The following is a 23242-nucleotide window of genomic DNA, read 5'->3' as shown; positions in this document are numbered from 1 at the left end:
TCTGTTTTTGCAGCTCAGCTCTATTGAATAGAATGGGGCAGAGCTGCAATACCACACATAACCTCTATACTTGTGTGGCACGGTTTGTGGTAGAAAGCAGCCATGTGTTTTTAATCATGGATCTTTAATCTATGTAAGTCATGAGGGTCATCATGAATGACATGCAGGGCAGTGGGCATTGTGGCTGTTATAGGGGGCATTGTGGCTGTTATGGAGGACATTGTGGCTGGCATGTAGGGTACTGCGGCTGTCATGGGGGCATTGTGGCTGTTATGAAGAACATTGTGGCTGGCATGCAGGGCGATGTGACTCTCATGAAGGGATCATTGTGGCCCTGGGTGGCATGGAGGGCATCCTGGCTGTTATAGGGTATCATGTCTGGCATTAGTAACATTATGGCTGCTATGGGAGAATTGTGACTATTATGGAGGACATTGTGTCTGGCATGCAGGGTGGTGTGACTGTCATGAAGTGAGCATTGTGACTGGCTGGCATGGAGGGCATCATGGCTGTTATAGGGTATCATGTTGGGCATTAGGGACATTGTGGCTTTTATGGGGGCATTGTGGATGTTATGGAGGACATTGTGACTGGCATGTAGGGTTTTGTGGCTGTCATGGGGGAGGATTGTGGCTGTGGCTGTCATGAAGGGAATTATGGCTTTCAAAGGGTATCATGTCTGAGATTAGGCACATTGTGGCTGTTGTTGGGGTCAATCTGTGATTCTCATGGAAGGTATGTGATTCAAAAGTGAGCCAAAGATGCCTGAGCAGCAAATTCCGCAGAGGTGCATCAAATCTGGGAGAAACCTCCATGACGGTCTGGGCCGTATGGAGAAGACGGGGGAAAGTGAACGACTACAATCAGAGAAGATGTCATTGGTGAGTCATTGGATGTAATAGTTGTTTATTCTTCTCGGACTAATCTGTTTAGTATTTACCTGTCGGATGTATAGTGGTAATAATTGGTCATGTTATGGCGGTATTATTTATATGATTCATATTTAGAGGTGTGCTATGGAGGTAAAGTGTTTGAGGGTGCGGCTAAAGCGGAAAAACGTGTATCCACTCCACCCTTTCTGTCTCCTTTTCACAACAACCTACAGACAGTAGATGTAGGAGAGTAACACATGACTGCAGGATCAGACTACACACAGGCTTTATTTGCAGTCTGTAACCATGGAGACGCATAGGTCTACATAGAGGCTGTATACAGCAAACTATAGGAGATTTTTAATCACTGTTTATAAAACTGCTTCATTGTTTTGTTATTTTAGGATGAAAAAGATGAACATACCCTTTAAAAAAAACATTTCAATTATACTTTTTGGCTTTCATTGGCCATGACCGTAAATGAAACAGTGACATTGTCTGTATACAGATTTTATTGTGAAGAACACAACATATCGCATCTTCCCCTCATATATACTAAAATCTCAAGCAGATTTAAAGGCGAGATACGCTCCTCACTTTGTCTTTTTACAAATTTTTTGTGGTTCTGGTTCCTCTTCATCTTTCTCTTCAGCTTCCACCTCTTCTATTGTCTTCTCAATCCAGTCCACGTAGTTCTGAACTTTGGTATACATCCCGAAATCACCACAGTTGATTCCCCAGGAGACAATGCCAGCAATATACAATCTTTTGTATTCTTGATTTTTTAGATCTTCAAACATGAGGGGACCCCCACTGTCACCCCCGCAACTGTCATGACCTTTCCCCCCGGCACACAACATGTTTGAGGTAATAGTATAGGTGTTTGGCACGTTCTTCTTACAAGCCTCTAGATCGAGGAGTGGAACGCTGGTATATTGTAAAACTTTTGGTTGATCGATTATTATTTGTTTTTGCTTGATTGTTTTAGTTAATTTCCCCCAACCGGCAATATATCCAACCTCACTGATGGCAGGGTGGGCTGTCTCCTCTCTTTGCGGCAGGCATATCGGGCAAATACATTCATCCAGTTCAATTCTCCTTGCAAGCTGGATAAGGGCGATATCATTGTTATAATTTTTCCTATTCTCATTATCAACGTCTTCTCTCCAGTCAGGGTGGATGATTATTTTTTTGGCCTGAATGGTCGTTGCTTGTAGATAATTCAGAGCTCCAACTTGCAACGTAGGGTGCTTATTTTCCTCCACAACATGGGCAGCTGTCAGGACCCAGCGATCCGATAAGAGCGATCCACCACCCAAAGTTGAAGACTCGATCCGTACTAGCCACGGAAAGAACCCTTCTTTAGCTTTCTCCCCACCATAAATCCTGGCTTGCTGAGATGATGTTTTTCCACAGACTGAAAAGTATAGGAAAGTTAGGGATTAACGGATGTATCAAGAAGAACCTATAGAAGAGAATTCCCACGACCAGTAAGAGCAGTTTAAACCTATATGTCATGCAGAATAACTTTTCCATGGGGTATAAGGGCTCATTCAGACGAGCGTGAATCTCGTCTGTGTGCTGTGCATTGAAACTACGCACAGCACACGGCCCCATTGATTCAATGGGGCTATTCCCGCATGCGTGAGTTTTCACTCAGTGAGTGTCGGTTGAGACTGCTTGTCCTATATTGGTGGGTTTTCACGCACCTAGTCCCCCATTGAAGTCTGTGGGTGCGTGAAAACCACGGACAGCACACGGATGCACATCTGTGTGCTGTCCGTGATTAGCGCATCAATTACATTGAAAAAAAAAAGTGCTTTGCGAGTGCGTGAAAAACACGCCACACGCAGAGCACACTGATACAATAACGCAATGCACATGGACCAGATTGACGCATGTTTTTTACACGCGGAAATCTGTCATTCTCGTGTGGATGTAGCATAAGTCTTAAGAGTTTCTGCAGGTAGTTCTTCTCATTTACCTGCTGCACATTTGGGAAGTTCACTGTCTTTGTTACGGTTTCTCCAAAGTCCATCCAATGAGCAGGAATAGGTATCTGTAAAGCAGTAGAGATTAGTGGATAGTGGCACATGCGCCCAACGTCCTTAGTCTTTAACTAGTCACACATGTTCTCCACAATCTTCACCTCCTACCAGTCACACATGTTCTCCACATTCTTAACCTCCTACCAGTCACACATGTTCTCCAAATTCTGCACCACCTACCAGTCACACATGTTCTCCACATTCTTCACCTTCTACCAGTGCCACATGTTCTCCAAATTCTGCACCACCTACCAGTCACACATGTTCTCCACACTATTCACCTCCTACCAGTCACACATGTTCTCCACACCATTTACCACCTACCAGTCACATATGTTCTCCACACTATTCACCTCCTACCAGTCACACATGTTCTCCACACCATTTACCACCTACCAGTCACACATGTTCTCCACACTATTCACCACCTACCAGTCACACATGTTCTCCACACCATTTACCTCCCACCAGTCACACATGTTCTCGACCTACCAGTCACACATGTTTTCCACACTATTTACCACCTACCAGTCAAATGTTCTCCACACTATTCACGACCTACCAGTCACACATGTTCTCCACACTATTCACCACCTACCAGTCACACATGTTCTCCACACTATTCACCTCCTACCAGTAACACATGTTCTCCACACTATTCACCACCTTCCAGTCACATATGTTCTCCACGCTATTCACCACCTACCAGTCACATATGTTCTCCATGCTATTCACCACCTACCAGTCACACATGTTCTCCACACTATTCACCTCCTACCAGTAACACATGTTCTCCACACTATTCACCACCTTCCAGTCACATATGTTCTCCACGCTATTCACCACCTACCAGTCACACATGTTCTCCACACTATTTACCACCTACCAGTCACACACGTGTGTTCAATATTCCGCATTTCATTTTGGTTAGATATTTGGTCAGTGCTCCATATCTCCTACCACTTGCACATGTGAACCACACTCTTCAGTTCGGACACGCTTCACGTTGTCATTAATGGTCTTCACTTCCATATTGTCACAGGTGTGATCCATGTTTCCATCCTCTGTTCAGATACCATGTTCTAAGTACTGCAAATACGTCGGCAAACATCTGCCCATTAATTTGAATGGGTTTGCCAGCGTACTGTGCCGACGACCTGTCATTTACGCGTCGCTGTCAAACGACAACGCGTAAAAAAGACGGCTCGTCAAAAGAAGTGCAGGACACTTCTTGAGACGTAATTTGAGCCGTTTTTCATTGATTCCAATGAAGAACAGCTCCAAATTACGGCCGTAATTGACGCCTCGCAAAACGCGAGTACATGCAATTACGTCTTAAATTACGGATCTGTTTTCTCCTGAAAACAGCTCCGTAATTTCAGACGTAAATGCAGTTATCTTGTGCACATACCCTAAAGGATCTGCCAGACACAGCTTCTGTGTCGACGCCCGTGGTTAATCAGTCTGCATCTGCTCTTAGGTCTGATAGAGTGACTCGATCTGCTACCACTCAGGCTGGTAGGCTGAGGAGTGGGAGAGCCTATCACAGCCTGGCCAGACGGAGCTAGCTCCCGCCCTCGGTCTATTTATACCTTCATTTCTTGCTCTTCCTTTGCCTGTGATTCTGTCTGGTTTCCTGGCTCTGCTGCTGCTTGTACTATTGTCCTCTGCTTCAAATTGACCCTGGCTTTACTGACTACGCTCCTGCTCTGCGTTTGGTACCTCGTACACTCCTGATTTGACTCGGCTCGTTCACTACTCTTGTTGCTCATGGTGTTGCCGTGGGCAACTGCCCCATTTCCCTTAGCTTCTGTGTACCCTTGTCTATTTGTCTGTCGTGCACTTATTGAGCGTAGGGACCGTAGCCCAGTTGTACGCCGTCGCCTAGGACGGGCCGTGCAAGTAGGCAGGGACTGAGTGGCGGGTAGATTAGGGCTCACCTGTCTGTCTCCCTACCCCGACATTACACATACAAGTACCATGTACTCCCTGCTCTACAACACCTATTAATCATACATCTCCAAGTCACACAAATGGATGAATATTATATGTCCTCCTATAGGACACATATATGTACTTTATCCCCTTTCCAACCAAACACGTAAACTGGTCAACATGTAAACATCTCCCTTATCTCCTTACAATTACGCGTGTCATACACGTGCTCATTGTATGTCACCCATCAGAAACACATGTGCTCTTCACTTTTTATCATTTTCCAGTACTCAGCGCTGTCCTTCAACCACCAGCCACGTTCTCCATCTTCTCTTACCCACAGCGCCCTCCCTATTCCCCAGTCCCAGAAGTCCTTAATACTAACCATCTCCTTTTAGGGTGTAATATTCTGTTTTGCAATGATATATAGCATTCGCCCCGTATGTGGTGACTGTGAAGGTGACGTCACCATTAACAATAGAGTCAGGATCGCCGCAATTAACAGCTGAAAAAGAACAGGACGACGGGGTAAATGTTCCACCAAGTAATATGTTCCACTGTGAGGAACGTTGTTTCAGGGTCTCTTATAGAATAGTTGCTTACGTTCGCATTTCAGGTGTGTGTTGGACCAGGTTCCATCTCCTTGGCATGTAGCTCTGAATGATGGAAGCCTCTTCTGATAAGTGATAATAGAGATAAAATAGAGAGACTTAGGCATCGTTCACATCTGCGTCAGGGCTCCGTTCGACGTTCCGTAGGCGACTACGGTATTTATCCCTTCAAAACGACGGAGCCCTTGCACAACGGAGACAAACTGAAACCATTGGTACCGGATCCGTCACCAGTGAAATCAATGGTGATGGAAACGGAAACCTTTGGTTTCAGTTTGTGTCGGTCAGGGCTCCGTTCTGACGAAAAGCTCCGGAGGAACATCGGAACGGAGCCCTGACGCAGATGTGAACGAAGCCTTAACAGGTAATAGCAAAGATGTAAAGGACATACATGATCTCCTTGGAGCGGACATAGGGTTCATGGAAAGGAGTGGGGCCCAGATCAGGAGGACCTCAGTCCCCTTCATAATGGTTGGTGAGAACCCGCAAAAAGGTTTTTTCTTTCCACGGGAAGCACTAGAAAAAACAGGCGAGATGGGAACGACCCAAGGGTGATATCACCCATATTTCCTACAAAACATTGGAAGGCGGTATGGTGCAACCTGGTACTGAGCGTTCCTGTCCGGAGATGGATCATGAACCAGGAGAGGGACATTTTTTTCTTTACTTCTCCCCGGTGTATAGACTTGATGATGGACACTTTTACATGACAATCACTGGCGCTAGGATCGACGAGCATTTCCTTCCTCGGCCCCAGCATATTTAGTCTTGGGTCTAAATTTATTTTGCAGTCTGGTCTAGGATCTATATTTATTCTGAGGTCTGTATTTATTATGGGGTCTTGTCTGGGGTTTGAATATTAATTTTGGGGTCTGAATTCATTATAGGGTCTGTTTTGGGGTCTGTAGTTATTCTAGGTCTGGTATGGGGTTCTGAAATTATTTTGAGGTCTGGCATCTGAATTTTTTGGACTCAGGTCTGTATTTAGGAGGTCTGGTGTTAAGGATCTGCCAGGCACAGCTTCTGTATCCACGCCCATAGGTAATCAGTCTGCACCTGCTTCTATGTCTGTGAGACTGACTCCATCTTCCACCACTCAGGATGGCAGGCTTAGGAGTGGGAGAGCCTATCACAGCCTGGCCAGACGGAGCTAGCTCCCGCCCTCTGTCTATTTATACCTGCCTTTCCTGTTCCTCCTTTGCTTGTGATTCTTCTCTGTTGGTTTCCTGGCCCTGCTGCAGCTTCTTGAACTACTTGTCCCTGCTTCGTATTGACCCTGGCTTACTGACTACTCTTCTGCTCTGCGTTTGGTACCTCGTACACTCCTGGTTTGACTTGGCTTGTTCACTACTCTCCTGCTCTGCGTTTGGCACCTCGTACTCTCCTGGTTTGACTCGGCTCGTTTACTACTCTTGTTGCTCACGGTGTTCCCGTGGGCAACTGCCCCGTTTCCCTTGTTCTGTGTTTCCTTGTCTGGTTGTCTGTCGTGCACTAACTGAGTGTAGGGACCGTCGCCCAGTTGTACCCCGTCGCTTAGGGCGGGTCGTTGCAAGTAGGCAGGGACTGAGTGGCTGGTAGATTAGGGCTCACTTGTCTGTTTCCCTATCCCTGTCATTACATCTGGGGTCTGTATTTGTTTAGGGGGTCTGGTTTCTGTATTTCTTTAGGGGGTCTGGTTTTTGCATTTGCTTAGGGGGTCTCAGCTGAGGTCTGTAGTCTGAATTTATTTTATTTTATTTTATTTTGGGGTCTGATTCTGAATACACTCTTGGGTCTCGCTCAGTTTTCATTTTGGGGTCTGAGATCGTGGTCTGAATTCATTTTGGGGTATGATGAAAGGGTCATATGCACTCCTTGTAAGAGGGGCGTGGCCACTTAAAAATGGGCGGGGCATATGTTTACAAATTATGCACACCGCACTTCACAGTGTGGAGATATCCTTTAATTATAATATTCCAAACATATAATAACATTGTGTACACAGGAATCCCGCCGTAGCTCACCTTTCCTGATACTATCTCATATCCTTCTTTGCACGTCACAGTGACCATGTCTTTGAAAACATACTTGTCCTTTGTGGGATTTAGGATGTAATCGTCAAACACTTTTGTCGGGCAGGGAATGGCTGGCAAGAATGGGAAAGATAGAGGTATGTTACAAGATTCACAAGCTTCATCAGTATTATGATGTTAGGCCCTGTTCACACTACCATCATGGTTTCCATGTTTTCAAACGGATCCCAAAGACTCCCAATGATCCCACTCATTTATAATGGGATGCGTCAGGTTTCTGTCAGGGTTGGGGGGTCTTTGAAAGCAGGAACAGTGCTGCAGACTACGCTACTCTTGTCGTCGAAAACCCGGGAACCTCGACAGAACCCAGCGCCAGTGTGAACAGAGCCTTAAAGTGCACTTTTATTAAAATCGCGTCAATGGGGTAGTCCACTAAGCAGAATCTGGCGCTAATGAGGCTTAAAAGGCGGAAACAGTTGTGTCTACACATGGTAAGCTAATACCCAAGTAATGTATTAAGACCTCCTGAAATAGACGTCATTGAGGTCTGCTTGGTGAAGGCTAATATGGCGGCCATTCCAGCTTCCATAAGGGCATGGGTGTAGCTATAGGGGGGCAGAAATAGTCAGGCTACCCAGGCCCTGATGCCTCAGGGGGCCCAAAGGACGCTCTGCCACATAAGAAAACTTGAGTATAAATGGTGGGTGGGGGCCTTGTTACAGATTTGGCATTGGGGCCCAGGAGCTCCATGTTACGCCTCTGCATAAGGGTTATCACCCAGCTTTCCCAGAGTCCTGAATGTTAAATTTTCCTAGTATAGTTCTACATGAGTGAGAGTATAATAATCATATTTGCTATTATTTTAGAGAGAACTGCTCTTTAGTTGTTAAGCGCTTGGTGCTGTTACCTATATATTTCTCTTTCCATGCCTGAATTGACCCTGTAGGCCAGCTAGGCTTAGGCCAGGGGCTGCATTTAGGGGGGGGGGCATCAGTATTTTCTCAGTCTTTCTATTTATTTAAACTTTTAACACTTTACCAAGGACGTACAAACCATGCGGCTGCTATGGGGCCCTTGGATAGAGGGAGCTCAGACTCCGTTGACCCATCCTCTTTGGTACTGGGTGGCGAGAACCTGTGCAGGACTCCTCTCTCCAGGGGAACCGGATTGTTAGCTAACAAGGGGGTGAGAAATTAGCCCAAGGGTCATGGGAAGGTTATGGGAAGACTGGCTGGCGGAGCCCAGTATCATAATAGGGGGCACCATTTGTTTATTGCAATGGCGCCCCCTCTCTTCCATGTACGCCAATGTCATTTCCATGACCCCTTTTAGGCCTTACAACTTCTACATTCATTGTAGGCTTCTACATTGTCCTAATTCTGGCCCCCATCCCACCAGCCCCATACATCAATACCCTACTCTTCAGTCATCGGGCTCAGATATGGCATCACATAAGGGTTCATTTATAAAAAGAAATCTTAAACGCTTTGTTGCTGGGGCCATACCCTTCAATCTCTTCCTTACCATCCTCGGAATAATAGATCTTCCAGCCTTCGTTATCCCCTCCGCTGTCTGTTATGAATTCAATATCCACTTCGTTACTGGCTGTTTCGATGCGAGGAGGGGGTGTCTTTCCACAGTAAGGTCCGAACTTCCGTCCTTTGGCTTTTATCTGGGGGAAAATACAATGGGAAGGTGTCTAACATAGCTCATTCTTAGTATTAATACTTTTACTGTAGAGAACCCTTCCAATGGTTAGCAGGAAAATCTAAAGCGTGTCCACAATTAGAAAAAAAACAATGCTGCTTTCTTCCAAAAACAACGCAGGTATTTATATATATATATATATATATATTTATATAGCGCCAACATATTCCGCAGCACTTTACAATTCAGAGGGATCATGTACAGACAATATCAGACATTACATAGAGACAAAACTAATTTACAATTCAAACAATAGGAGTGAGGACCCTGCCCACAAGAGCTTACAATCTATGAGGAAATAAGGGAGACACAAAATGTCAAAAATGCTTGTTCAGTACAATGGTCCGGCCATCTTTTATACACATGGGGTAGTAACATAAAGATGCAGGAGCCGTCACCAGCCGGTATCCGTGTATGATGGACATGACGTGTATTAGGGGGCAAGGAGTGTGGGGGATTCTGCTGAATGAGGGGGTCAAGTTCTCATGACTAATGTAAAAGAGGGGCCAGTGGAAGGAGTCAGATCAGGGAATGTTATAGGCCTGTTTAATAAGATGTGTTTTTAGGGCACGCTTAACACTGTGGATGTTGGGAATTAATCTGATTGTCTGTGGTAGCGCATTCCAGAGGACGGAGCAGCACGAGAGAAGTCCTGGAGACGGGAGAGAGAGAGGTTCGGATTATGAAGGATTTTAATCTAAGGTCGTTGGCAGAATGTAGAGCGCGGGTAGGGTGGTAGACAGAGATGAGGGAGGAGATATAAGGAGGTGCAGCACTGGGGAGAGCTTTGTGGGTGAGAATAATACGTTATTCTCAAGGGAATGGGCAACCGTGGCAGTGCCTGGCAGGGGGTAGAGGCGTTGGTGTAGCGGTGCAATGACTGGCACAGGGTAGAGGCGTTGGTGTAGTGGTGCAGTGACTGGCACAGGGTAAAGGCGTTGGTGTAGCGGTGCAGTGACTGGCGCAGAGTAGAGGCGTTGGTTTAGCAGTGCAGTGACTGGCACTGGGTAGAGGTGTTGGTGTAGTGGTGCAGTGACTGGCAGCGGGTAGAGGTGTTGGTGTAGTGGTACAGTGACTGGCACAGGGTAGAGGCGTTGGTGTAGTGGTACAGTGACTGGCACAGGGTAGAGGCATTGGTGTAGTGGTGCAGTGACTGGCACAGGGTAGAGGCGTTGGTGTAGCGGTGCAGTGACTGGCACAGGGTAGAGGCGTTAGTGTAGCGGTGCAGTGACTGGCACAGGGTAGAGGCGTTGGTGTAGTGGTGCAGTGACTGGCACAGGGTAGAGGTGTTGGTGTAGTGGTGTAGTGACTTGTACAGGGTAGAGGTGTTGGTGTAGTGGTGCAGTGACTGGCACAGGGTAGAGGCGTTGGTGTAGCGGTGCAGTGACTGGCACAGGGTAGAGGCGTTGGTGTAGCGGTGCAGTGACTGGCACAGGGTAGAGGTGTTGGTGTAGAGGTGTAGTGACTTGTACAGGGTAGAGGTGTTGGTGTAGCGGTGCAGTGACTGGCAGAGGGTAGAGGTGTTGGTGTAGCGGTGCAGTGACTGGCAGAGGGTAGAGGCGTTGGTGTAGCGGTGCAGTGACTGGCACAGGGTAGAGGTGTTGGTGTAGCGGTGCAGTGACTGGCACAGGGTAGAGGCGTTGGTGTAGCGGTGCAGTGACTGGCAGAGGGTAGAGGTGTTGGTGTAGCGGTGCAGTGACTGGCAGAGGGTAGAGACGTTGGTGTAGTGGTGCAGTGACTTGTACAGGGTAGAAGTGTTGGTGTAGTGGTGCAGGGACTTGTACAGGGTAGAGGCATTGGTGTAGCGGTGCAGTGACTGGCAGAGGGTAGAGATGTTGGTGTAGTGGTGCAGTGACTGGCACAGGGTAGAGGTGTTGGTGTAGCGGTGCAGTGACTGGCACAGGGTAGAGGCGTTGGTGTAGCGGTTGGTCAGATAGATGAGTCTGGCTGCTGCATTCAGTATAGATTGGTGAGGGGAGAGTTTAGTGAGTAGAAGACGATTAGTAATGAGTTACAGGAGCCAAGACGAGAGGGAATCAGAGCGACAATGAGAGTTTTAGCTGATTCCACAGTAAAAAAAAGAGCAGATTCTGGAGGTGTTTTTGAGGTTAAGGTGACAGGAGCGAAAGAGTGATTGAATGTGTGAAGTAAAGTAAAGATCCGAGTCAAAAATAACCTCAAAACTGCGGGCGTGCTGCCCGGGAGTTATGGTAGTGATAGAGACAGCGGGCGTGCTGCCCGGGAGTTATGGTAGTGATAGAGACAGCGGGCGTGCTGCCCGGGAGTTATAGTAGTGATAGAGACAGCGGGCGTGCTGCCCGGGAGTTATGGTAGTGATAGAGACAGCAGGCGTGCTGCCCGGGAGTTATGGTAGTGATAGAGACAGCGGGCGTGCTGCCCGGGAGTTATGGTAGTGATAGAGACAGCGGGCGTGCTGCCCGGGAGTTATGGTAGTGATAGAGACAGCGGGCGTGCTGCCCGGGAGTTATGGTAGTGATAGAGACAGCGGGCGTGCTGCCCGGGAGTTATAGTAGTGATAGAGACAGCGGGCGTGCTGCCCGGGAGTTATGGTAGTGATAGAGACAGCGGGCGTGCTGCCCGGGAGTTATAGTAGTGATAGAGACAGCGGGCGTGCTGCCCGGGAGTTATGGTAGTGATAGAGACAGCGGGCGTGCTGCCCGGGAGTTATGGTAGTGATAGAGACAGCGGGCGTGCTGCCCGGGAGTTATGGTAGTGATAGAGACAGCGGGCGTGCTGCCCGGGAGTTATAGTAGTGATAGAGACAGCGGGCGTGCTGCCCGGGAGTTATGGTAGTGATAGAGACAGCGGGCGTGCTGCCCGGGAGTTATAGTAGTGATAGAGACAGCGGGCGTGCTGCCCGGGAGTTATGGTAGTGATAGGGACAGCGGGCGTGCTGCCCGGGAGTTATGGTAGTGCCACACACTGAGATGGAGACATCAGGTTTAGGGAGGTTAGTAGATGGTGGAATTGCATCTCTGCTCCATTCAAGTGAACTGATCTGAGCTGCAATGCCACATACAACCTGTGGACAGGTGTGGCACTGTTTTTGTATGAAAGCAGCCATGTTTTTCTAACTCTGGACCACCCCTTTGAATAGACGCAGGTTGACCTACATATACTCACTGTGAGACTGTCATAAAGGCAGCTCCCGCCACCAGAGTCCTCAATGTCAAAATCTTGTGCCTTGAACGTCAGAATAACCTGGTACCCTGATTCTAGGAGAACTTTGTATTCACAGCGAGAGTTCTCCGGGTAAGGAGCAGGATATCCAGGGCTGCTGATTTGCCCCCTCAGATTTGTGTATAGACCCCCACTACAGTTCACTGTGAAATAAAGAGACATGTGGATCACACTGTGGTCCCTATGGATATAGTGAGAAGGTGGGCAGATCAAAAGGTACAGAGCACCCAAATAACTAGTACTGAAAAAATTACAGCAAGTGGCAATTTATGGCAAGATTAAATGATTCTCTTTAAGGGGCACCCAAGCCTAAAAGGGTTACCCTATCAAAGTCATTTATGGCATATCCTGAGAACTGAACACAGCAGCAACTCAAATCTTTCTCCAGTCCTGATAGGTTGCAACAATGTATCCATGTAAAGATCCTGTTACACCGGCCAATATTGGCCGGTGCAATGAGCACCGATCAATGAGACAGCTCGATGATCAGCGCTCGTTTTCTCCTTTCCCATGTAGCTAGGTGCGGGTATGAGTGGTCGTTCCTCCGATCGCTCGTCCCCATACGTTATTATCATGTCGGCAACGCGTCTCCCTGTTTACACACCAAGATGTGCTGCCGACAATGATAATATTTTGCAATTTTAAAACAATACAATCAGCAGATAAAGGAGCATTTGCTCCTTCATCTGTTGATCGCTGCCCTGTTTACACGGGGCAATTATCGGGAACGTTCTTTGAACGCTCGTTTGCCCGATAGTTTGCCAGTGTAAAAGGGCCTTATGTAAGAGCTATCAGCAGAGAGTCCAGGTTGTTTATCTCACAGATTGTCTAGGCTGATACATTGAAGCAAACCCTCAACTGTAAGTGATGCTTATGTATCTTATATAGGAATTTAAACACAAAGTATATTAGAAAGTTGCAGAAATGTTCACTATCTTCACAGAAAATAAGAAAACCCCTTAAAAGTGCAACTGCTGTTATAGGGGGAGGTCCAGACTACACAACCAGACTGCTGTTATAGGGGGCGCTCCAGACTACACAGCCAGGCTGCTGTTATAGGGGGCGCTCCAGACTACACAGCCAGGCTGCTGTTGTAGGGAGCGCTCCAGACTACACAGCCAGGCTGCTGTTTTAGGGAACGCTCCAGACTACACAGCCAGACTGCTGTTATAGGGGGCGCTCCAGACTACACAGACAGACTGCTGTTATAGGGGGAGGTCCGGACTACACAGCCAGACTTCTGTTATAGGGGGAGGTCCAGACTACACAGCCAGACTTCTGTTATAGGGGGAGGTCCAGACTACACAGCCAGACTGCTGTTATAGGGGGTGCTCCAGACTACACAGACAGACTGCTGTTATAGGTAGCGCTCCAGACTACACAACCAGACTGCTGTTATAGGGAGCGCTCCAGACTACACAACCAGACTGCTGTTATAGGGAGCGCTCCAGACTATACAACCAGACTGCTGTTATAGGGGGAGGTCCAGACTACACAACCAGACTGCTGTTATAGGGGCACTCCAGACTACACAGACAGACTGCTGTTATAGGGGGAGCTCCGGACTACACAGCCAGACTTCTGTTATAGGGGGAGCTCCAGACTACACAGCCAGACTACTGTTATAGGGAGCACTCCAGACTACACAGACAGACTGCTGTTATAGGGGGAGGTCCAGACTACACAGCCAGACTGCTGTTATAGGGGGCGCTCCAGACTACACAGCCAGACTGCTGTTATAGTGGGAGGTCCAGACTACACAACTAGACTGCTGTTATAGGTAGCACTCCAGACTACACAGCCAGACTGCTGTTATAGGGGCACTCCAGACTACACAGACAGACTGCTGTTATAGGGAGCACTCCAGACTACACAACCAGACTGCTGTTATAGGGGGAGGTCCAGACTACACAACCAGACTGCTGTTATAGGGGCACTCCAGACTACACAGACAGACTGCTGTTATAGGGGGAGCTCCGGACTACACAGACAGACTGCTGTTATAGGGGGAGGTCCAGACTACACAGCCAGACTGCTGTTATAGGGGGAGGTCCAGACTACACAGCCAGACTGCTGTTATAGGGGGCGCTCCAGACTACACAGCCAGACTGCTGTTATAGGGGGCGCTCCAGACTACACAGACAGACTGCTGTTATAGGGAGCACTCCAGACTAGCCAGCCCGACTGCTGTTATAGGGAGCACTCCAGACTAGACAGCCAGACTGCTGTTATAGGGAGCACTCCAGACTAGACAGCCAGACTGCTGTTATAGGGGGCGCTCCAGAATACACAGCCAGACTGCTGTTATAGGGGGAGGTCCAGACTACACAGCCAGACTGCTGTTATAGGGGGCGCTCCAGACTACACAGCCAGACTGCTGTTATAGGGGCACTCCAGACTAGACAGCCAGACTGCTGTTATAGGGGGAGGTCCGGAATACACAGCCAGACTGCTGCTATAGGGGGAGGTCCAGACTACACAGCCAGACTGCTGTTATAGGGGGCGCTCCAGACTACACAGCCAGACTGCTGTTATAGGGGCACTCCAGACTAGACAGCCAGACTGCTGTTATAGGGGGAGGTCCGGAATACACAGCCAGACTGCTGTTATAGGGGGAGGTCCAGACTACACAGCCAGACTGCTGTTATAGGGGGCGCTCCAGACTACACAGACAGACTGCTGTTATAGGGAGCACTCCAGACTAGACAGCCAGACTGCTGTTATAGGGGGCGCTCCAGACTACACAGCCAGACTGCTGTTATAGGGGGCACTCCAGACTACACAGCCAGACTGCTGTTATAGGGGCACTCCAGACTAGACAGCCAGACTGCTGTTATAGGGGGCACTCCAGACTACACAGCCAGACTGCTGTTATAGGGGGAGCTCCAGACTACACAGCCAGACTACTGTTATAGGGAGCACTCCAGACTACACAGCCAGACTGCTCTTATAGGGGGCACTCCAGACTACACAGCCAGACTACTGTTATAGGGGGAGCTCCAGACTACACAGCCAGACTGCTGTTATAGGGGGCACTCCAAACTACACAGCCAGACTGCTGTTATAGGGGGAGCTCCAGACTACACAGCCAGACTGCTGTTATAGGGGCACTCCAGACTAGACAGCCAGACTGCTGTTATAGGGGGAGGTCCGGAATACACAGCCAGACTGCTGTTATAGGGGGAGGTCCAGACTACACAGCCAGACTGCTGTTATAGGGGGCGCTCCAGACTACACAGACAGACTGCTGTTATAGGGAGCACTCCAGACTAGACAGCCAGACTGCTGTTATAGGGGGCGCTCCAGACTACACAGCCAGACTGCTGTTATAGGGGCACTCCAGACTAGACAGCCAGACTGCTGTTATAGGGGGCACTCCAGACTACACAGCCAGACTGCTGTTATAGGGGGAGCTCCAGACTACACAGCCAGACTACTGTTATAGGGAGCACTCCAGACTACACAGCCAGACTGCTCTTATAGGGGGCACTCCAGACTACACAGCCAGACTGCTGTTATAGGGGGAGCTCCAGACTACACAGCCAGACTGCTGTTATAGGGGGAGCTCCAGACTACACAGCCAGGCTGCTGTTATAGGGGGAGCTCCAGACTACACAGCCAGACTGCTGTTATAGGGGGAGCTCCAGACTACACAGCCAGACTGCTGTAAGATCTTCTGTAATCCTCTGTGTGCAACGCTTGTAACAAGTCATTTGATCCAAATAAAGCCCTGCACTCCAGGTAGTGTACGGGATAAGAATCTCATTCTATACCTACTATATTTACATACCTGTCCGCAACCTACTTACACCCACCAGAAAAGGACAGAGCAGTAGTTACCCCCACATGTGTTCTGATCTTCTTGAAGATCATATTCTGGAGGACAGGAGCAGAAAAACCCTCCAATATAATTGTTGCAAAAATGTGAGCAGGGATCGTTCAAGTCGCACTCATCCACATCTGTACAAGAGAGAAAAAGAGATTATGAGACGACAGAACAGAAAATGTGTTTATCAGCCTGTATCCGAATTATTGACATTTTTATCTCTGTTGAGAATAAAATATATTGAATCCTTAACTGTTTAAAGAAACAGTCTTGGCAGAAAAAACAGAGGTCCAACTCTTTGTGGTCCCCTCCACATTAGGCTTGGGCTTAGCTTGCTTGGTCTCCATTGCAGACAGAGCAGTGGAGACGGGTTGCTGCTGCAGAAATCTGCCTCCCAGCCAGGCACAAAGGCTGTGTCTATTTGTGTCAGGTCCGTATATCAGGGTAGCTCCCTTCTCCCTGTTATTTCACACCGAATAACCACCTCTGTAAATTGAAAGCTGAAGGCATGCCTGGAAAGAAGTAAACCAGCCAAAGATGTTGGTACACAGCTTTCCCTCGATCAGACAGGAGGAGAACTGCCCTTTATTCAGAACAAAGAAACACACAGAGAGAAGACACATGCCCCTCCCTAGAGATGTGGGACTTGCTTAAGTCCCATTGGCTCCTCAGCTGTAAGTTCTCCTGTACATTCTTCTGCACACTCCTCTTTGCATTCCAGGGGGCGGTGTCTTCCATAGGCGTGTTATGCTTTCTCTTTGTGCTCCATGAATCCAATCTCTTTGTGTAATATACTGAATATATATATATATATATATATATATGTATATATATGTAAGGGTAATATTTTTCAAACAATATACATGGTAATGATCCCTGACATTTGCACCTGCCCATTTATTTCGGAGTCGCTGACTGACTTTGCTCTTTGCATGTTCCATATATAAATATTACACACCTGCAGCCACGTAATATGCAGCAAATCCAGTAAATCTCTCCTGGTTGGAGAAGTCAGATGTGAACAATATTTTCATGTGAGTGGTAGGATAGAATTTCTCTGTTGGGAATCCAATAGATCCAAACGAATGGCGGCCACAGAGCACCTGCTGAGTTTCATTTCCAATCATTACCTGCAGTATAATGACAGTGATCACCTATGGAACAGATGACTGGGGAACATATCCACCGATGAGAGGCAAAAACAGAGACATTGCAAAAATTCACTAGACCATCAAGATTGTCCTCATTCATATTGTATTTCAGAGTAGAGAGATTTTAAGACAAGTATGGCCCTCCTTAAAGGGGCTTTCCACAATTAAAGGAAAACTCCAGTCATTATAATAATGTGACATTGATGGACCCCCACAGGACACCAGTGAGGACTGGGCTTAAAGAAAGTAGAATAAAAATGTATAAATCCCATTATTCTCTTAATTTCGCTTGGTTACATGATGCAACATTTCTATTCCTGGGAGGGGCTTAGTTGTCACATGACCGTATGACCTGCCCAGTGACACCTGTTCACATCCACTGCAGCTTTCATTGGAGCAGTGGCAGGCTCTTCCTCTCCGTATGTCCATGACAGTCCTATGGTCATATCTCTAGTATGTAGACCTTTGTCTTTTAGGTCGCCATAGATATTGGGTATTTGTTGGGGGATCCAACCAAATTTGATAGGGTTTACTTACAATCTGATGTCTTTGGGGTCCACCAGTCTCCTATTGGCGGTCCCAAGAATCCAACAAATCAGATTTTTTTCCTGTCCAATCGTAGCCCCTTGAGATAAGCAGTGCCAGGTGTGTCTAGTGACTACTTATCTCCTTGCTCTATTGCAGTGGTCTCAGTGGCTCTCTAACTATTACAAAGCCACAACTCCCAGCATACCCTGACAGCTAGCTGTTGCATGCTGGGAGTTGTAGTTTTCCTGGAGACCACTGCTATACTTAAAACACCATGCAAGTAGTCAATTCTGCCCCTCTTATGAACACTGCCTCCATATTTACCTGCACAGAGTCATACTCGCAGTCCTCAGAGGGCTCAACGTCCAGGTGTATGAAATACAGGCGGATACCATACCCTTCCGGGACCTGAATATTCCAGGTTTTCATAGCATTATTAGGATAACCCTGAGGGTAATTGGGGGATGTGATCTCTCCAAACATAGTGGGTGACCCTGCACTGGCACACCCTAAGAGGGCAAGGAACAGCCACCTGCATACAAAAAAAAGATGCAATATTACAGCAAATAGGATTCTAATGGCCTATATGCAAATGCAACTTTTTTAGAGTGAAATATTCTAAATTTATGCAATGTGCGCAAAGGATCATGGGTAAGCAGAATGCAAAGCCTGCACTAGATTGCTAGCTCTGCAGGTCAGTTGAAAAGAAAGTAGTAAGGTGACTCACCTCAGCATTATGCCCAAGCAGAATGTCAGCTCACAGCATAGGGTATAGGACTATATACTGACGTATAAGAAGGTCTCCTCAATTAATGCATTTCGGATCTTAATAGGTTTGCACCGGGAAAGAGGGAAAAATTCTTGTCTTGTTTATGTTTCAGACTTTGGAGCTTCCCCGCAGGTTTCTTAGAGTGATTTAACCCCCTATGATATTGGTGGGGGCCTGGGAACGTGACTCATTGAAAGGGGGGATCCAATTCAGTGGGCTGCACCCTGCAAAAGTAGAGCGAAGGGGGCGATAGAAAATGACCAATTGGATGTAGTGTTTAATTTGGGAAAGTCCAGGATTTCGTAAGATTGATTTTTTTTGTGTGTGCTGAAAACAGCTGATTTCCAATAAATGGGAGAGGAGGGAGGAGAAGGCCAAAATCCAGTTCCCATCACCCAGCCTATCTGTAGATACATAAACACATGGCCCCGAGCCAGATCCTACAAATAAGGAATTTGCTAACATCAGTGATCAACTGAAGCTTAAAGAGACACTATACCTAAAATCTGACATCTCTCCGTGTCCTGTGCTTTTAAATGCAGTCTATTGTTCTCTGTTGTCAGGCATTTCAGGCTCAGCAGAGACTGACCATGTTGGTTTTTTTTAATTGGATGACTGACAGGAGTCCAAGTCGCCTCCATTATCACTACTTTATGTCATGATTTCCCTATACAGGACTGTGGTATAATAGACCTATATTTTTACACCAGAACTGCCAATCACACTACAGTAGCTCCTCCTACATGAAGCTGCTTAGCATTGTAAACATTAGGGGCAACACAGAAGTGACCAATATAGGCTAAATTCTTTTTTTCCATGTCAGGATACAATGTTATATTTTTCCATATATATTAAAGGGTTTGTACAACCTTCCTAAATCAGTGCCACACTTGTCTACAGGTTGTGTGTGGTATTGCAGCTTAGCCACGTTCACTTCAATAGAGCTGAGCTGCAATACCAGATACAGCCTATAGACAGGTGTGAAGCTGTTTATGCAATTAAGCAGCCATGATTTTCTAAGCCTGTAAAACCTAGTTAATATCTTGGAGGGCCCCCTTACCTGTACGCAGCGGCAGATCCATCTAATGCCTGAGTCTGTGCAATATTATAACATCTGATATATACTGTTCGGTAATTAGAATGACACATCAAATATAATTATATTCATCAGATGTAAATGTATTCATTCATTTCTGGCAGTGTTGTGAAAATAAATACCCCCCCCCCCCCCCAACAAATCTATTTATGTTGCAAGGGCACCACCTAATGGTGACTACAGGAAGTTCTGCTGTAAAAGTGAATACAAACACAAAGATTTGGTTGCAATCCGACAAATGAAAAAAAAAACTAATATTCCAGCAATTAATTATTCATATTGGTATAGAGAATGAACTGGGAAGCAGTAATGAAAGGTAAGGAAAGATTTCTCGAGTTGACACACGGGGGAGCTGTCCTATATATGATGCGGTTGAAAACTATGCCACAAAAAAGAAAATACTACAAAAATGCAAGGGGGGGGGGGCTATATTATGTTACCACAGTTTAAAAAGATGAACTGTATATCTCATCCCATTTCAAAACTACAAACTGCACTCACTATTCTGTTGGTGGAGTCACTGTCTATATACATTATATTACTTATCCTGAGTTATATCCTGTATTGTACTCCAGAGCTGCACACACTATTCTGCTGGTGTAGTCACTATGTACATACATTACATTACTTATCCTGTACTGATCCTGAGTTACATCCTGTATTATACTCCAGAGCTGCACTCACTATTCTGCTGGTGGAGTCACTGTGTACATACATTACATTACTTATCCTGTACTGATCCTGAGTTATATCCTGTATTATACTCCAGAGCTGCACTCACTATTCTGCTGGTGGAGTCACTGTGTACATACATTACATTACTTATCCTGTACTGATCCTGAGTTACATCCTGTATTATACTCCAGAGCTGCACTCACTATTCTGCTGGTGGAGTCACTGTGTACATACATTACATTACTTATCCTGTACTGATCCTGAGTTACATCCTGTATTATACTCCAGAGCTGCACACACTATTCTGCTGGTGGAGTCACTGTGTACATACATTACATTACTTATCCTGTACTGATCCTGAGTTACATCCTGTATTATACCCCAGAGCTGCACTCACTATTCTGCTGGTAGTCACTGTGTACATACATTACATTACTGATCCTGAGTTACATCCTGTATTATACTCCAGAGCTGCACTCACTATTCTGCTGGTGGAGTCACTGTGTACATGCATTACATTACTTATCCTGTACTGATCCTGAGTTACATCCTGTATTATACCCCAGAGCTGCACTCACTATTCTGCTGGTAGTCACTGTGTACATACATTACATTACTTATCCTGTACTGATCCTGAGTTATATTCTGTATTATACTCCAGAGCTGCACTCACTATTCTGCTGGCTGTTACTGGAAACCGTCAGCATGCTTGTTGTCAGACCCACCCCTACCAGCTTAGCTAAACTCTTATAATGCAGGAGGACCGTTAGATTTTTCTACATCAGATGACTACAGTGCCTTGTATAAAAAGGTCACTTTGCAGAATACAAATCCGCAGAGTAAGCTCCGTGCAGACACTGAACAAGCAGGTAATGTTGATGTATAATTGGGCTAATTTTCTATATGGGAGTTTCCCATGTGCGAGCTGTTAACTTTCCTAGACACCTAAATTACAAATTCGACTAGTTATGCGAGCAGAGAGCTGTATATTTGCAGAAGTAGAATGATGAGATCTGCCATTCAGGAGTGTGGGAAAGCTGGGTGACAACCTTCGTGGGTGCTGTAAAGGCGGTCATATTGGTTGCCATGTCACCTAAACAATCCAATTATGTACTTTCATTTGCACAAAACGGTTGAATTTCGTTTTTGGGTGTAGATTCAATGTTAAAAACGGTCCAAGCAGATCCGCCATATTTATAAAGTATCTGAACGCCATTTCTTCAATGTTTTCTGTATTTCGTTTGGGGGTGTGGTCTAATTTGTCGCAATTGTGCGCCATTTTTTTACCTATTTTACCATCGATCAGACCAGGCCGTACATTATAGAGGTGACGTTTTATTTATTTTTCGTCCTTTATGCGCCATTTTCTGGTTAAGTGAGCTGCACTGAATTCTCATCCATCTGTGATCTGAGACTCCTCCAGATTAATAATGAGCACACAGCTAAACTAAGGGAAACTAAAGACCTGATGAGGCGGCTGATAACAGCGAGAAACTATTTGTCATCCGAGCCCTGGGATGTGTGAGGTGGTGTCGTACCTTATCAGGACACAGCGCATTTTCCGGTAGAGTCATGTGACTATGAGCGGTAATATTGGAAAATAGAAAGATATGTATAGATCTACCTAGTGAAATTCCATTAATCCGGCATCTGAGTCCGGAAAGTCTGATAATCCGGGATTTATGTTATATGTTGGATTAAAGGAATTTTAATATCTAGCTATGTATCTAGATGTTTTTACCTAATGCCCCGCCCATTTATGTAGGACACGCCCAATCTACAGCATTTAAATCACAAATAGTGCATATAACACCCCAAAATTAACACAGACCCCATACCATTTAAAGTAATACAAACCCCAGACCAGACCCCCTAATGTAATACTGCCCCTTTAAGCCTGCAGAGCCCCCCCTTAGAACCATTTGATGTCTATACAATATTATAACATATGATACATACTGGTGATATTGAGCATTTCAGTAATTATAATGACACGCCAAATGTAATTATATTCGTTAAATGTAATTGTATTCATTCATTTCTGGCAGTGTTGTAAAAATAATATCCCCCCCCCCCCCCCCCCCCCCCCAATAATACTTAGATAGAAATCTATTTGTGTTGCAAGGCCACCACCTGGTGGTGACTACAGGAAGTTCTGCTGGGAAAACTGACCACAAACACAAGGTTATGGGGGGCTTTATTATGTAACCCCAGTTTAAAGAGGTGGTGCCAGTAATTATTCCCAGAATCTTATATGTGACCCTATGTCAAAACTAACGATTTAAACGTGAGAGATCCCACTGGCAGGGATTCCAATTTTCCACAGGTTCCCTAATCGGCCAATAAAGGTATAGTTGAGGCAAATTATTTCGACCCAATACATTAAAGAAAACAATAAAAATATTCCAAATATATCATCTATTAATGGGGTTCATTATCCTCTAAATATTCCAGATTTTGCCCCTGCCACAATGTTGCCCCTGAAACTATAAGCCACCGCTCAAAAACTAGACTGTTTATATTTATGGAATGCTATGAATATTGCTCTATAGTGCCCACAGGAATATAATGCCCATCAAATAGTGCCACACAGTGCCCATTTTAATAGTGTTACACAGTGTCCATATATACAGTGCCATACATATGAATAGTACCATACAATGCCCATATGAATAGTACCATACAGTGCCCATATGAATAGTGCTATAAAGTACCCATATGAACAGTACTATACAGTGCCCATATGAATAGTGTCTTACAGTGCTCATATGAATAGTACCATACAGTGCCCATATGAATAGTGCTATAAAG

The 23242-nt window shown here is 46.1% G+C and overlaps 1 protein-coding gene across 1 annotated transcript; it reads right to left on the bottom strand.

Moving 5' to 3' along the window:
• Positions 1–1366: 1366 nt before the first annotated feature.
• C1S (complement C1s) lies at positions 1367–18857 on the bottom strand. Its single transcript, XM_075842932.1, has 11 exons — positions 18619–18857; positions 18216–18423; positions 17171–17342; positions 16227–16346; positions 12330–12529; positions 9003–9150; positions 7470–7591; positions 5459–5531; positions 5241–5360; positions 2857–2931; positions 1367–2289 (listed from the first exon to the last, which is right to left on the bottom strand). Exons 1-11 carry the CDS (start codon positions 18624–18626, stop codon positions 1466–1468), a joined length of 2070 nt encoding a protein of 689 aa, XP_075699047.1. The 5' UTR covers positions 18627–18857; the 3' UTR covers positions 1367–1465.
• Positions 18858–23242: the final 4385 nt, after the last annotated feature.

This window comes from Rhinoderma darwinii, chromosome 11 (genome assembly GCF_050947455.1).
Source record: "Rhinoderma darwinii isolate aRhiDar2 chromosome 11, aRhiDar2.hap1, whole genome shotgun sequence".
Lineage (NCBI taxonomy): Eukaryota > Metazoa > Chordata > Amphibia > Anura > Rhinodermatidae > Rhinoderma > Rhinoderma darwinii.
Note: the sequence above shows the minus strand (reverse complement) of the source record. Positions and strands in the feature narration are given on the sequence as shown.